General features: G+C 44.1%; 1 protein-coding gene across 1 annotated transcript; it reads right to left on the bottom strand.

Annotated features, from left to right (window-relative positions):
* Positions 1 to 9,564: 9,564 nt before the first annotated feature.
* On the bottom strand, positions 9,565 to 13,877 carry LOC120656825. The gene is made up of 4 exons (XM_039935008.1): positions 13,352 to 13,877; positions 12,413 to 12,637; positions 11,973 to 12,317; positions 9,565 to 10,524 (listed from the first exon to the last, which is right to left on the bottom strand). Exons 1-4 carry the CDS (start codon positions 13,811 to 13,813, stop codon positions 10,057 to 10,059), a joined length of 1,500 nt encoding a protein of 499 aa, XP_039790942.1. The 5' UTR covers positions 13,814 to 13,877; the 3' UTR covers positions 9,565 to 10,056.
* Between the last annotated feature and the right edge of the window lie 1,108 nt (positions 13,878 to 14,985).

Below are 14,985 nucleotides of genomic sequence, written 5' to 3'. Positions count from 1 at the left end.
TCAGTAAAGTTACAAACACATGAATTATCTTATGAATATGATTATATATATATGCAAATATGATCAAGAGACTCACCGCGCCAGCTAGTGCCTCCACGCGGTGCCGGCCATAGCCATCCTGAGGCCTCGCCTGGTGTGGCTGCGGGTGAGTGTCAACAAAAACCAGACGAGCCCGAGTCCGGGGTAAGTACCAGGTGAGGTAAGACCTAAAGGAGCTGTCTGTGTGTGGTCCTGTTGGATGGACCAAGAGCTCGTCTGCCTGTTCCCATTGGTCCACCCACGGCTGGATCTTGGTGAGCCAATCATCAGAGCACGGCAAGCCACTCCTTGACAACCTACAAAGTGGATTACGAAGAATCGTTAGATTCGACACGAATGTATGAGCCAAGTTCATTCATAATTACTTGTGGTCCTGGCGACTTACACGCTCCAACGCGGTGGGCACCAGAAACTCCTGGCGCTGCCCAAACTGTCTCCTGACTCTCCAGGGGCAATATGCCTCAACCGCGATGTCATAAACCAGGACGGCGGAAGTAAGCCACAGGCTCGCATTCGCGGAGCAGTGCGAAGACAGGCCTGCTGGTGCACGTCTAGCCACAGCCTCTGGGCTGTAAGGCTCCCAGATAACGTCCTCGGGCGTCAGCATGTCGTGCTCCGAAACAAACTCAGGATATGCGCGTCTAACCCGCGCATGTGCCCAGGACCTCTGCATTCCGAATAAGTAAAATTAAAATTGCACTAATACATCATGTAACAATGAATAACAAAATTAGATTTGATACGAACGTACCTGACGCCAGATCCAGATAGTTCCCATAGTGGGCCTCTCGTCCTCCTCGTCGCCGTACATGCCTCCGTGGTAAGGCTCGTGGCTGACAAAGGGCCGACCAACGGCTAGCCTCTCGTACGACCAAAGCTGTAGCAGTAGTGGGCACCCTGACAGGATAGCGTTCCCATGTGTCTTAATGCAGCCGTCACAGAGTCCACGGTAAGTGGCTGCAAGTACCGCCTCACCCCAGCTGTAGGGCGGTACGTCCTCGTCCCCATCCGCAATCTCCCGTGCATACGGAAGGAGAATCCTATCGACCGAGTTGCCATGAGTGTTGTTGAACATGATGTAACCAAACAACCAAAGTAGATACGCCTCCAGCGATCTGGTCACACTGTACTCGTCGGCATCCGCAGCCAAAAGGATAGGCTGCATAAACAATTAAGATTAATGGTTTCAACTATCAATGGAACATGTGAATTGTAACAATTAAATTTATATTTGGAATGAATACGTACTGTAAACTGTAGGAACCAGGTCTTCGAAGGACCTGCTGCTCGCGGGTGCGGGTTGATCGGACCTGCTTCTTCCACGCGGTCAACCAGGGCAAAACGGGCCTCCAGCTCATCCTTCCATGAGGCCGCCACCACACGCGGACCTACAGCATCCCCGACGATAGGGAGGCCGAGGAGGTAGGCCACGTCCTGCAGCGTAGGAGTCATCTCCCCACACGGGAGGTGGAACGTGTGTGTCTCCGTCCTCCATCTGTCAACGAGCGCCGTCAGGAGGGATCGGTCGAGCTGAATAGGCCCAACCTCGACAAGACGGCTCAGAGTCAGTAGGCCGGCCTCATGTAACCAGCAAAAAAACAAAAAATGTACTAACCTGCAGATCACAAGTGCTGAATCCGGCAGTGCTTCGCCGCTTTCCTTCTCCTCACTCCTCTGTTTTTTTCTGGATTTTTGGTGGAATTTTCGGGCTCAAATGAGGAGGGAAGGGGAGGGCTTGAGCTTATATAGGGGGAGTACCCCCGGTCGCCCGCGGGGGGGGGGGGGGGGGGGCGATAGGCCCCCCTGTCGCCCGCGGGGGGGGGGGGCGACAGGCCCCCTGCCGCGCCCGTGGGCAGGGCCCAGCGGCGGTCGCCCGTGGGCTGGGCGACAGGCACCTGTCGCCCCCCCAACGGGCGACAGGTTTTTTTTATTTCCAGGGACCTTATTGCGAATTTGAAAAAAAAAATTCACTTAAGGCCTGTCGCCCTATGGGGGGCGACCGGGGGGTATTTTTGAAATATTTCAAAACGCACATATATTTTTGAAATTTTAATTTTTAAAAAATATAAAAATGAAAAAATTTCCTGGGCAAGCACGGCTGACAGACCGGTGGGCAGGGGTCAGAACTCGGCTTGCGGGAAAGGCCGGCCAGCATGGTTCGGTCCAGCACATGACGACCATGTCTGAGCAGCTTGCAGGCCGATTAACTTTTTATTTTTATTTCAATTTAATTTGAACATACATTACTATTTAATTTCATATTTTTCATGTATTTTAGTACTGTTAATTTTGGTCATATGTTATTGTAAATGTGTTTTGTACTCAAGTTTAGTTCATTGCCATGTCATTTTAATATTACCTTGCAAATTATTGTTATGGTCCATTTTTTTGTTATGCTTCATACAATGCAATGCAATGTTTAAAGTCTCTATTTCGGAATAATTTGATCCATTTTCTTAGATGTTGGTCATACACGAGGAGGAATCTACGCTATGTTTCTACATAGCGACTATTCCTAAGTGAGATTCCAACATAGAATTTGGACAGTGGGTCTACACCATTTTTGGTGATTAACATGAATTCAATTTGAAGATTGAATTCGCAATGACTTACATCAAATTAGAGATTACCTTGATTCATTTTTCAAATTGGTCATACACAAGGTAGTATCTCTATACTACTGCGGGATCTATACTATGTTCTACATAGTGACTATCTTCAACGTGTGTATCCAATTTTGAATTTTGAGTTATAAGTTCTACTCTATACTGATGATTGTCATCATAATTATTCCAAATCGAGTTGAGAATTAATTGCTGGAATTCAAGTTTATTGAATTCGCATAATTGCATTATTTATGCCAAATAATTTATATTTGGCATTGGATTTTGTAGGAAAAATGGCCGCCAAAGAGTTCGAGGTTCTCGCACTCGATGGGTCCAATTTTTCTCAATGGGCGACGGAAATTAAGGTCAGTCTATCGACCCGTGGAGTGTATTAGTGTTTGACTCCACCTGGTACAAATGATCCACCTATACCAAAAACAGTGAAGTATGGGGCCTTATATATTATAAGGAACCATATTCACTCGGACTTGAAGTCTGAATACATGTTGGAGATGGAACCACTAAGGTTGTGGGACTCCCTGAAGCAAAGGTATGAACAGCAAAAGACGATTGTCTTTTCTGAGGCTTCCTATGAGTGGAACCAGTTGCGCGTCCAGGATTTCAAATCCGTGGATGCATACAACCATGCTGTTCATAAGATAAGGCAGAAACTCAAGTTCTGTGAGAAGGAGCCCTCTGATCTTGATAAGATTGATAAAATTGTCCACAATGCTTCCATCAGAGCGACTCATCACTCAGCAGTACCGTGAGAAGGGTTTCACAGTCTATGCAAATTTGATTCAGACTTTGCGTCAGGCAGAGAAAAATCATGAGCTCACTGTTTGGAACTCACAGCAGCGTCCTCCGGGCACTGCTCCTCTGCCTGAAGTGCATGTCACTCAAAGGACTGGGAGGGATGGCTCTAGCAGTCATCCTCGAAACCATTCTGGTGGCAAGCGGAAGAAGTTCCGTAAGCCTCGGGGAAACTTCAACAACAAGGGTAAAGGCATTTCTAAGCCAAAGAAGAACAATAACAACAAGACTTGTTTCAAATGTGGTTGTTCTGATCATTTGGCTAAGAAGTGCAAGACCCCACAACATCTGGTGGATCTGTATCAGAAATCCACGGGTAATGGGCACAAGGCTCAAGGCATGAAGTATGAAGCACACTTCGTCACTCATGAGTATGAGGTTGGCACTTCGGCCTTGGGCTCCAATGGAGCGGGACCAAGTGAGACCGAGACACCCCATCAGGGGGAGACCTCTTCGGGTGACGACAAGATGATCGTGGAGTACGAGTCCAACGACATCTTAGGGGACCTTAACTAGATTCATTATCCTAGTTGTTAGATATTTGGATAATTCGATTTGCAAGACTTGTAATATTATGACATGATGTTGTCCTTACTTTGGTTGTACTAGCACTCTGTTTACAATATCTATGACATTCATATGTGTTTCTATATATTTGCATGAGTTTTTATGTTTAAATTCTACAAATTATATAGATTTTCTACGGGAGTTGATCCGATAGAGGAAGAGATGTGCCTGGTGGACAGTTGTTCATCAAATACTGTGCTTAGGGAAATGTTTTAACCATCGCTGGACGCGATGCTATGATAGTGGGTTCTGGATGAGCCACTATTGTATTCCCTATGGGTACGCAGATAACAATCGAGGAAGCATTGCTATATCCAGGAAGCAATGTTATATCCTGATGTGACTCGTACCCTCCTAAGCTACAAAGATATCCGTTGTAATGGTATTCATGTTGAGACACATGAAGAGAATAACAAGGAGTTCCTCTTATTCACCAAGGACAACGGATTAGGCAAAGAAACACTAGAGAAAGTGTTATATCTTCCGCCTGGATTGTACATAAAGCCCGTACCGCATGTTGCATACAAGGTGATTTTCCAGAATGTCGATGCATTCCAAGTTTGGCATGATCAACTTGGGCATCCCGGAGTTGGAATGATGAGAAAAATCATAGGCAATTTGATTGGTCATGATTTGAGTAGTGCTAAGTTCCCACAATCTTTGGATATCACGTGCACTTCATGTGCTACTGGGAAATTAATTTTGAGACCGTTGTATCTCAAAATTAAGGAAGAGCCTCTCAAATTCCTTGAGCGTATCCAAGGTGATATATGTGGGCCAAATAAGCCGTTCGGTCCCATATGTTCACACACAGAATGGATTGTCAGAAGCATTAATCAAGATGATTAAGCTTATCGCTAGACCAATATTGTAAGGTTGTAATCTTCCAACAACGTGTTGGGGTCATGTAGTTCTACACGCTACAGACTTGATACAACTTCGCCCAACTGCATACCATACAGCTTCCCCGCTGAATAGTGCGAGGTGATCCTCAAAGTATTTCCCATCTGCGAAAATTCGGTAGCGTTGTATACGTACTGATCTCACCACCCAAGCGAACATCGATGGGGCCACACAGTAAATTGGGGATCTATGTGGGATTTATATCTCCGTCGATCATAAAAATACCTGGAGCCCCTAACTGGGGATTTGCTCACGGCCCGGTTCGCTGATAGTATCTTCAATGAAGATCATTTCCCGGCTTTAGGGGGAGAATTTAAGTACCACGCTAAAAGCCAGGAAATAAACTGGGATGCAAGGGGCATCGCCAACGAGGATCCTCGTACTCAAGAATCAGAACTGTAAGTTCTAAGGATTCTGAATTTGCAAAATATTGCAAATAATCTGCCAAACCAATTTAATGCTGGTAAAGACGTCACAAAGTCCTATATACCGGCAAGGAATGTGCCAGAAAGAATATAGGTATCAAATAAAACTATTCAACTTCCTTCTTCTGGGAAGAGTGGAAGAAGTACGGCAATTCCTGCAGGTGCGGCTTCTCGTAAGCGTAATAGGAAAGAGAAGGATAACCCTTCTAGACTAGCAAATATGACACAACGGTCAATTGAGAGAACTGAAGTGGATAGGAAAATTCCACATCTCGCATCAACAGTGCACACCTATTCTGATGCTGGGATTTCGGAACACCCTAACGGGGTCGTATTGGGAAATGACGAACCGTCGAAGGGGATACAAGAAATTTCCATAAATTATCTTAACACTGGAGAGAGATATGATCGTAAGGCTACAATTGTCGACATATCCTTCTCCGAATCAATTGCTAAGAATCTCCATAAAGATCCAAAACCTAAGTCCATGGCAGAGTGCAAGAAGCACTCAGATTGGGATTAATTGAAGGAGCCAATTGATGCGGAGTTAACCTCGCTTGCTAAGTGAGAGGTATTTTCATCAGTGATACTTACACCTCCTAAAACCTTTCCTGTGGGTTTTAAATGATTTTTCTTTCGGAAACGGAATGAAAACGAGGTGGTGAGATACAAAGCAAGGCTAGTAGCACAAGGGTTTACGCAGAGACCCGAAGTTGATTTTAATAAAACATATTCTCCAGTTATTAGTGGAAATACGTTCCGATATCTAATATCGTTGGCAATACAAAAGCGTCTATCTATGCAGTTCATGGACGTAGTGACCGCATATCTGTATGGGTCACTTGATTCGGATATTTACATGAAAGTTCCCGATGGGATTTCTATACCGAATCAGGGCGCGAATCGCTACATGTATTGTGTAAAATGAGAAGGTCTTTGTATGGCCTTAAGAAGTCGGGACAAATGTGGTACAACCGATTGAGGGAGTACCTTTTTGCAGAAAGGTTACTCCTATAGTGATGATTGCCCAATATTGATAAAGCTCGCAATCATCTTAAGACGGAGTTTGAGATGAAGGATTTGGGTAAAACCAAATTTTGCATTAGATTTCAAATTGAGCCTTCATTCAGGAATCCTAGTGTACCAGTCTGCCTATATCTAGAAAATATTGGAGAAATTCAATATGGATAAGTCTTATCCAGCCAAGACTCCCGTGGTAGTAAGATCGGTTGATCTCGAAAAAGACATTTTTCGGCCACGGGACGAGGGAGAAGAGATACTAGGGTCGGAATTCCCATATCTCAGCCTCATTGGAGCACTTATGTATCTCGCGAATAGAGATGGTAGCGGATTGGGTTCGGTGCGGATATCCGTGGGTTTCGGTTTTTTGGGTTTCAGGTTTGGTATTGATTTTTCACCCACAGTTTTCAGGTTCGGGTTTGGGTTTGGTTTCGGGTTCGGTTTCGGGTTTTGGTTTTCACACGTGGATATCCAATGGATATCCGAAATAAATCATTTGAAATTAAAACTCATGTTTTATAATATGTTAATGATAACTTGTTTACTTAGACTATTAAATTTATTGAAAGTTGACTCATGAAAATATTTATTATTTGTTGCCTTTTATTTATACATGTGAATATGTGTATATTTATCCGCGAGTTTTGGGTATCCATTCGGGTTTCGGGTATCCGCGGGTTTGGTTTTGGTGATGGATTTCCACCCGAATCGGTTTCGGGTTTGGGTTCGGGTTTCGGTTTTGGGTGCACGGAGACTCCACCCGATCCGAACCCGGCCCGTTGCCATCCTTACTCGCGAATAGCACCAGGCCTGGTATTGCTTTCGCGGTGAATTTACTTGCAAGACATAGTGCTGCTCCGACGAAACGTCATTGGGTAGGAGGGAAGCAAATCCTCAGATAACCTGAATGGCACTAAGGACTTGAGTTTGTTCTATGAGAAAAATCAAGATCCTACGTTGGTTGGATACACTGATGCTGGCTATTTATCTGATCCCCATAATGCCAGATCGCAGACAGGATTCGTTCTCTTACATGATAGAACTGCCATTTCTTGGAAATCGTCTAAATAGACATTTGTGGCAACTTCCACAAATCATTCTGAGATAATTGCACTTTATGAAGCATCACGAGAGTGTGTATGGCTTCGCAGAATGATTAATCACATACAGCTGTCGTGTGGTATTGGTTCTTTGGAATCACCAACCATTATCTGAGGATAATGTTGCTTGTGTTACTAAGATGCAAACATGCTACATAAAGAGCAACATCACGAAGCATATTGCTCCTAAGCTGTTTTATCCTCACGAACTCCAACAGAGTGGTGAGATAAACACCTTGCAAATGAAGTCTTGTGATAATCTTGCTGATTTGTTCATAAAGTCCTTACCTGCTTCAACATTTGAGAAATGTGTTCGTGGTATTGGTGTGTGGAGACTTCGAGATTTGCAAGATTCAGGGGGAGAATCCCCAAGTGGTATGCCTTGTTAGAATGCATCACATTGTACTCTTTTTTTCTTTATGAGTTTTTTCCATGGGGTTTTCTCAGTAAAGGTTTTTAATGAGGCAATGTTAACACAAGCATATGTCAGTATTTCTAGTTTTCCCCACGGGGTTTTTTATGGAAATACAAAAGACATAGATTATTCTGTTGAACTCATTGAGTTAATGGAGTAATCATTAGAAGGAAATATTCCCCTTTTTTCCCATAGGGTTTTTGAGGAATAATATAAGTTCATTGATCTAAAGATGGATTCAATCAAGGGGGAGTGTTGAAAATAATTAAAGGGGTGATCTCATCCCTTAATTATAAGGAAAAAGTCTATATAACCCCCCAACGTATCAATGGTGGATCACATCACCCCCTGAACTACAAAACCGGATTTCTAACCACCTCACCTTTGCAAAACCAGACATTTAACCCCCAAGGGTGGTTTTAAAGCCCGGTATTGCTACAGTAGCCCGGTTTTATTTTTCCCTTTTTATTTATTTTTGCTGAATCTTTAAAAAATCATAATAAATCACAGAAAATTATAAAATAGAAAATTTAATTTTGTTGAACTTCACATGAGTAAATCTATACAATGAGCATATAATATAGTATGCTTTAGTACTAATTTTTTGTTGTAGCTTTAGATCTATGCTTTTCTGTATGGAATAATTTATAGATGAAGCTTCTATGGTCCAATTGTGTTGAAATTTTTATGGTGGGCTAATTATAGTATGCTTTTACTGTAGTAAAAATTTCATACTCATTGGATCATGTATAACTTAGTTATAGATAAAGCATAGATTTAACAAACATAAACCTAAATAAAGTTATAACTAAGATATACATGACCCAATGAGTATGAAATTTTTACTACAGTTCAATAATACAATAATTCTCTCACAGTAAAAATTTCACCACAGTTGGACCACAAAAAATGCATCTATGGATTATTCTGATTAATTGCAGTAAAGCATAGATCTAAAACTACAACAAAAAATTTGTGCTAAAACATACCATATTATATGTTCACTGTGTAGATCTACTCACGTGAAGTCCAACAAAATTAGATTTTCTATTTTATGATTTTTATGTGATTTACTATAATTTTTTAAAAATTCAGCAAAAATAAAAAAAAGGAAAAAAGACAAAACCACGCCACTGTAGCAAACTGGGCTGCAAAACCACTCTGGGGGGTTAAATGTCCGGTTTTGCAAAAGTGAGGGTGTTAGAAACCCGGTTTTATAGTTCAGGGGGTAATGTGATCTACCATTGATACGTTAGAGGGTTATATAGACTTTTTACTAATTATAACAGCTAATCTCGCACCCCTCCTCATCCCAAATCAGCACGTCCTTTGGGCGGTTGCCATCTGTAACATGTATAAATATAGAACTCAATGATCAATGGAAACTCTCGGTTACTTTGTGATTCATTCTGTCACTTGTCTACTCGCGATCTCGATTTACATTTCACAAAATTATCGCAAATCGCTGACTTGGACAGAACTTTTTCCAGGAACATTGGAGTGTGACTAATAAAAAAAAACAATGAAAGTATCAAGCTCAACGCGCGATAATTTTAGTTCAGACTGGTATTACAAGAGAGAAGAATGAACTGGACAACACCATCGTGCCCTGGGCATAATATCAAGACCCAGAAACTGCAAATGGGTAACTGGGGAAGAAAAATGGATCCACCATGAAACACAGAAAGCTGACAGTACAGATTCCACAAATTAAAGGAAAGCATTCTGAATTTTGCTATCGTTTGAAAGTGAAGTTCAGTTTCAGCGTCACAAATCTTGATAAGCGAACAAAAAACACTAAGTCTACCCGTTTCCCTCTCCCATGCATGATACAACACACAGCTGTCTTCAACTTTAGTCTGCAAGGATACAATTCAACATTTCAACATAGAAACACGGATTGAGCGCATTATAGTTTCCCCAAACCCCAAGAGGGCGCCTTCCACGGTGCATCAGTACAGTGAACCTGCTGAAGTGAGTTATGCAGAGCAGCCCACAGGAATACACAAGTCAAGGTCCATATCCCCTCCGAAAAATTGTGAATGGGATCCATCTCCTTCATTGGTTCTAGTGCAAAGCAATGGCCTTCGAACCAAGTTGAACCAAGTTCGAAAAAAACAAACTTCCATCCAAGTGCAGTTAATGATCTGAGAGACATCGAACCAAGTTCAGACAGCCCGGTACTCGATAAACAAACTCAACTTCTGAACCAACACAGCCTGTGAACCATATACTGGCTTCCTCCCTTCACTGATCCAATTCTTCTCCAAACTTGCTGGTTTTGCATTTGCTCGCAGGTCATCAATGAAGGCTGAAACTATCTGATAAACTGAAGTCCGAAGAACATCAGCCATGGCATAAACTTTCTTGTGCAAACCGCCTTTTTGCGTGCTCACAATTGCAATTCCAGTTCCTTTTCGTACTGTGGAGAAGTTACCCCACTTAATATTTTCTGGACCCAATGCGGGCTGTGGGTTCATTTTCTTCCCTAAACATGCCTCAATTGCCAATAGAGCAGACAGTAATGTGGTCATCACGGCAGCATTGCAGCCAGTGAGTTGAGCAACTCCATAGCGGTCCTCCTGGCGTGAGCGTGCAGTTAATCCTGCCAATGTCCGAGCACACCATGTGCATATCTACAATGAACAAGTCACAGAAAATAATTTTAAGTTAGGCATTAGTTTACGAAAGCACCATTGGCTAATACCAAACAATTAGAAACATTCCAAATGAAAACACCATTGGCTGCATGATGCTCAATATGAATGCTAACAACTGTAATGTTGTATTCACAATATAAAAACTACATTTTCAAAATTATTCAACATGAATGATTTTATAATGTAAAACAAAGAATTCAAACTACATGTGTTGACCATAATACCGAAAAAATTTGCTGCTATTACATGGATCGTGTTTTGCAAGAATTCATTGTGCATCTACATGCCTGCTAGCAGTTCCATTCTGGTGGTATCTTACAACTATTAACTGGAGGATCCTTTTGGAGCCTCCACGTTAATCCTCACGAGACTTGTCATCTATTCATCATTGATAGTAATAGCCGTTAGATCTATCGTATATTCTTAATAACCACACATGCCATTATGAAAATAGTCTAAAGTATGCCTTTATAAAAAGCGAAAGGGTGCCTAGCCGGATTGGTTAGGTGGCCTCAGTAGCACTCCTCAGGTCCTGGATTCGACTCCCGGTGGGAGCGAATTTCGGGCTGAGGTTGAAAAAATCCCCTTGCCTGCACGCCAAAGCACATGGAAATAGGTCCCGGCTCACCCCGGCCCGCTCTCACACGGGTTACGGCGCCCCTGTGTAAGGGTGGGGCAGGGGTTCGGGGGTTTTCTCGGCCTGCGTGAGAGGTCCTTCTTCTTACATTAATGCCCGGGGGGCGGCTTGCCCCTCGCGGGTCGAGTTTTTTTTTGCCTTTATAAAAAAAAGTCTAAAGTAACCCCCTAAAATCTATATAAATTACACACACCTACCATTATCAAAATGATAATACCCCTGCCCTTAAATACATGACATTTAGGAGTTAGGACTAGCTAATTGGTTAAAAAATGAACTAATTTGCCAGAGTATAAAATACTCAACTAATATCCATACCCTCTAAATTTGAGTCTAATTACCCATCTCCCTAATATCAATAACCTAAAAGTAACCATGTAGCTCTACATATTATTACCATCCTCCATTATTATAATTTATAAAAGAATTCCCATGGTTCTCAGATATATGTGCTTACAATTACCCACTTCTGATATTGTTAACATAAAAAAAAGCTAACTCAAAGTATATCTATATTACGAACGAGGATGAAAACACATATAGAGTAATCGTAACTAAAGTATATCGAAACTCTATAAAGATGAGAAAATATCTATACAAATATTATGTTATTAGAATATGAACAAATAAGAGAGACCACAAAGATAAGGAATCGTCATTAGCTGCGGCCCAACCAAGAATGCACTATGTTAGCAACCAAGACACAAACACGAATAATTCACAGCAGAAAATACAACATCAGAAGTAAAATAGAGTTTTATATCAACCCAAGTCCTATTAGCTTTACCTGAGAATCATCAAATGCACTGAAGAGTATGGACTGTTGTGACAATGAATCTGGCGAATAATCTCCAAGGGCTTGAGCAATTATTGAAGTAAACTCCTCAAGTGGCTTCAAACAAGCTGTCACAATTCTTTTATAAGTTTCACCAGATTCCTCAAAGAAGGCACCTCGGCGCCAAGGTTCCACGTTACACTCAGATACCACACACAAATCTTGGTAAGCAAGATATTGTATTAATGATCGTGGATCACTTTGTTCCAATGTTTCCAGGATAAATTCTGTGGGATTAGTCTCTGCAACGGCAGTGCTCTGAGGTGGAGCAAAACTGCACCTCCTTGTATGTACAACCTGAAATTTGTTGGACGGGAAATTAAATTACAGATCATAGGATTTCAAGTTAGTCATGCTCTGAACACTGAAGACTTGGATCACAAAAAGGAAACCTGGACAAAATGATGGCTTATTTCCAAACAGAAGGAAACCCCAGCTGTGACTATAAAAATGCTGATCTGAGTGAGTCTTTGGCTTCCAATAGAGCCTCCGATTCTGAATTCCCGAGGAAGGAGTAAAATTAGGACAAAGGAAAGGCAGAAGGCCTGAAGCGACACTTTCAGGGCCCTTTTTCCAGATGGCAGAAGCCCCATCTTCAATCCATAGAATAGAGGTCGCTGCACAGAGAAGAAGTGGCAATTAAGAGTACTGACCCAATGCTTAAGAGATTGGTAGAAGGAACTAAAGTATACTCCTTTTTTCTTCTATATGGCGTATTAGGAGTTTACAAAAGTCGTTGAAAGTGTACCTTGACAATTAATTTTGCTTATAATATACAATCAGTTGCTACAAAATCAATATGACAACAAGAACCTATTGATGCATCTTTGGTATAGCAAACATACAAATTCGACCAACAAATACAAGGAATAATTTACTGTATGCATGCAAATTCGACCATAACCCCTAGATGAAGCACAAGCCTATGACAGGACAGGTCTAATAAATCATTTGAAAACAGAATAATACTAATCTCCTTCCTCATGTCCATTGCTTCACCTCAGATTACAACCAAAGCCGGAAGCCATCCCCACATAAGTTCACATAGAATCAAAAACATACTGTAATGAAGCTGTAGAAAGCAGCAGGAATCATGCAGCATACTAGAATAAATCAAGAATAGCTTGAACACTTGCCGTTGCTTTAGTAACAGAAATCACAACCACCAACCTAAGCAGGTAATCCAAACGCATACCAATGTGATGCCTAAGCCTGAAAGTTCATCTTCTATTGTTGCAACAGCCTCGAGAAACTTATAGAACATCTTCAATTCGAGAAAACTCAAAACAATTTGATGTGTGAGAAACCCTAAATTCCCCTAATCCACTCACCTGCACGATGGGGAACTGGAGCAACCACCTCCCACGGCCAAAGTAGTGCGCGGCGAAGACGGCACCCAGCACGACCCCGCGGAACCCGAGCCCAGCGACCGCCGCCCACCCGGCGTCCTCGGGGAGAATCGTCGCGGCGGCGCCCACGGAGAGCGCGCCGGCGGCGGCGAGGAGGGCGGTCGCGAGCGCGCGGCGCTGCAGCGGGGGCGGGCGCGGGCGCGGGGATACGGTGAGGCGGAGCGCCAGCGCGAGGAGCCCCGTGGCGGCGCAGGCGAGGAGCGGGTGGAGCGCGAGGAGGAGGCCGGCGGGGACTCCGAGTAGCGGGTGGCGGCGGCCGCGCGGGGACGCCGCGAGGTGGAGCGCGGAGGCCGCGGCTGAGAGGACGGCCTGGAAGGCGAAGACGGCGAGCCACCGCTGGCCCACGGCGTCGCAGGGCGCGCCGCGCGGAGGGGGCCGGTCCATGGCGGCGACGGCGACGGCGGCGGGGGCGAGGGTTTTGGGAGGTTTTGAATCTCTGGAGCCTTTTCTTCCTGGGGGGGGGGGGGGGGGGGTCTCGGCGCGTTTGAACTGGGGAACTCAATGCGGTTGTGCCGTGTACGCGTGCGTGAGCGAGCCAGCGAGGTGGTTGCCTCTTGTCTGTTTTGAGCCGCTTTGCTCATGGGGTTGACACGCGGAGTTGGAGACTAGCAACTATATGAGCGTTTTCCTTCGTAGCTTAATCTCTAAGCTATGGTGATGGCCTTTATATTTTTCCATAGAATTTTTTTATGAGTAGGAGCCAAAATCCAGAGCACAATAGTCCCACAAATCTTTGTGGGGATTGATTCATAATATGCTTTCATAGAAGGAGAAGTTTGAAAAAAAATCCTTGCAAAATGAAGAGTGTGTTGAAAAGATATAAGAATTGATATCATAACGACAACTCTAAGGGTTTGTTCGGAAGAGCTCCGGCTCCTAAAAAACGGTTTCGCCTCCGGGTTTTTTAGCAGAGCGGTTTTTTTGATAGAGTTGAAGTCGTTTTGGAAAACATTTGGCAAAAACAGCTTCTTGATATTATCTTAAAGATACAATGTCAAAATTACCCTTATCATCTTCTCTTTTTTTTCTTATCATCTTTTTCACACACTCTCTCCTTGTTATCCCCTTTTCCCTCCCGCCCGCTGGCTGCACGCCTCGCCCTCCTTCTTGCCGCTGGATGCGCGCTCCTCCCTCCCTCCCGCTATCGGTCGCGCGCGCCAGGCCAGGACAGGCCGCCGCACTAGGCCACCACAGTCTCCGGCCTCCGCCTCCTGTTGGCCGCCTCGAGCTCCAACGGCCACCACTTCGTTCGGGCCACAGTCACACCCGCGCCTCGCGCCACTGGCTGCCGCGGCGGTCCCACCTGCCTTCGCACGCCATCAGGCTCCGCCTGCGCTAGCTACCTCACTGGTCCATCCCGCCACCGCGTCGCTGGCCTCCGCGCACGCCGCCGTCACTGCATGCGCTGGCTGCCCCTCCGGTTCCCCCACCTCCGCGCGCGCCGCGCCGCGTCGCACCTTGCTCCCTCCGTCCGCTGCCCTTTCCGAGAAAAAGGGTGCCCACGGACGGGAGGAGCCGCATGGAGCCATATTTCCGGGCTTCGCCCCGCGTGTGGA

Source organism: Panicum virgatum, chromosome 1N (genome assembly GCF_016808335.1).
Source record: "Panicum virgatum strain AP13 chromosome 1N, P.virgatum_v5, whole genome shotgun sequence".
NCBI lineage: Eukaryota > Viridiplantae > Streptophyta > Magnoliopsida > Poales > Poaceae > Panicum > Panicum virgatum.
Note: the sequence above shows the minus strand (reverse complement) of the source record. Positions and strands in the feature narration are given on the sequence as shown.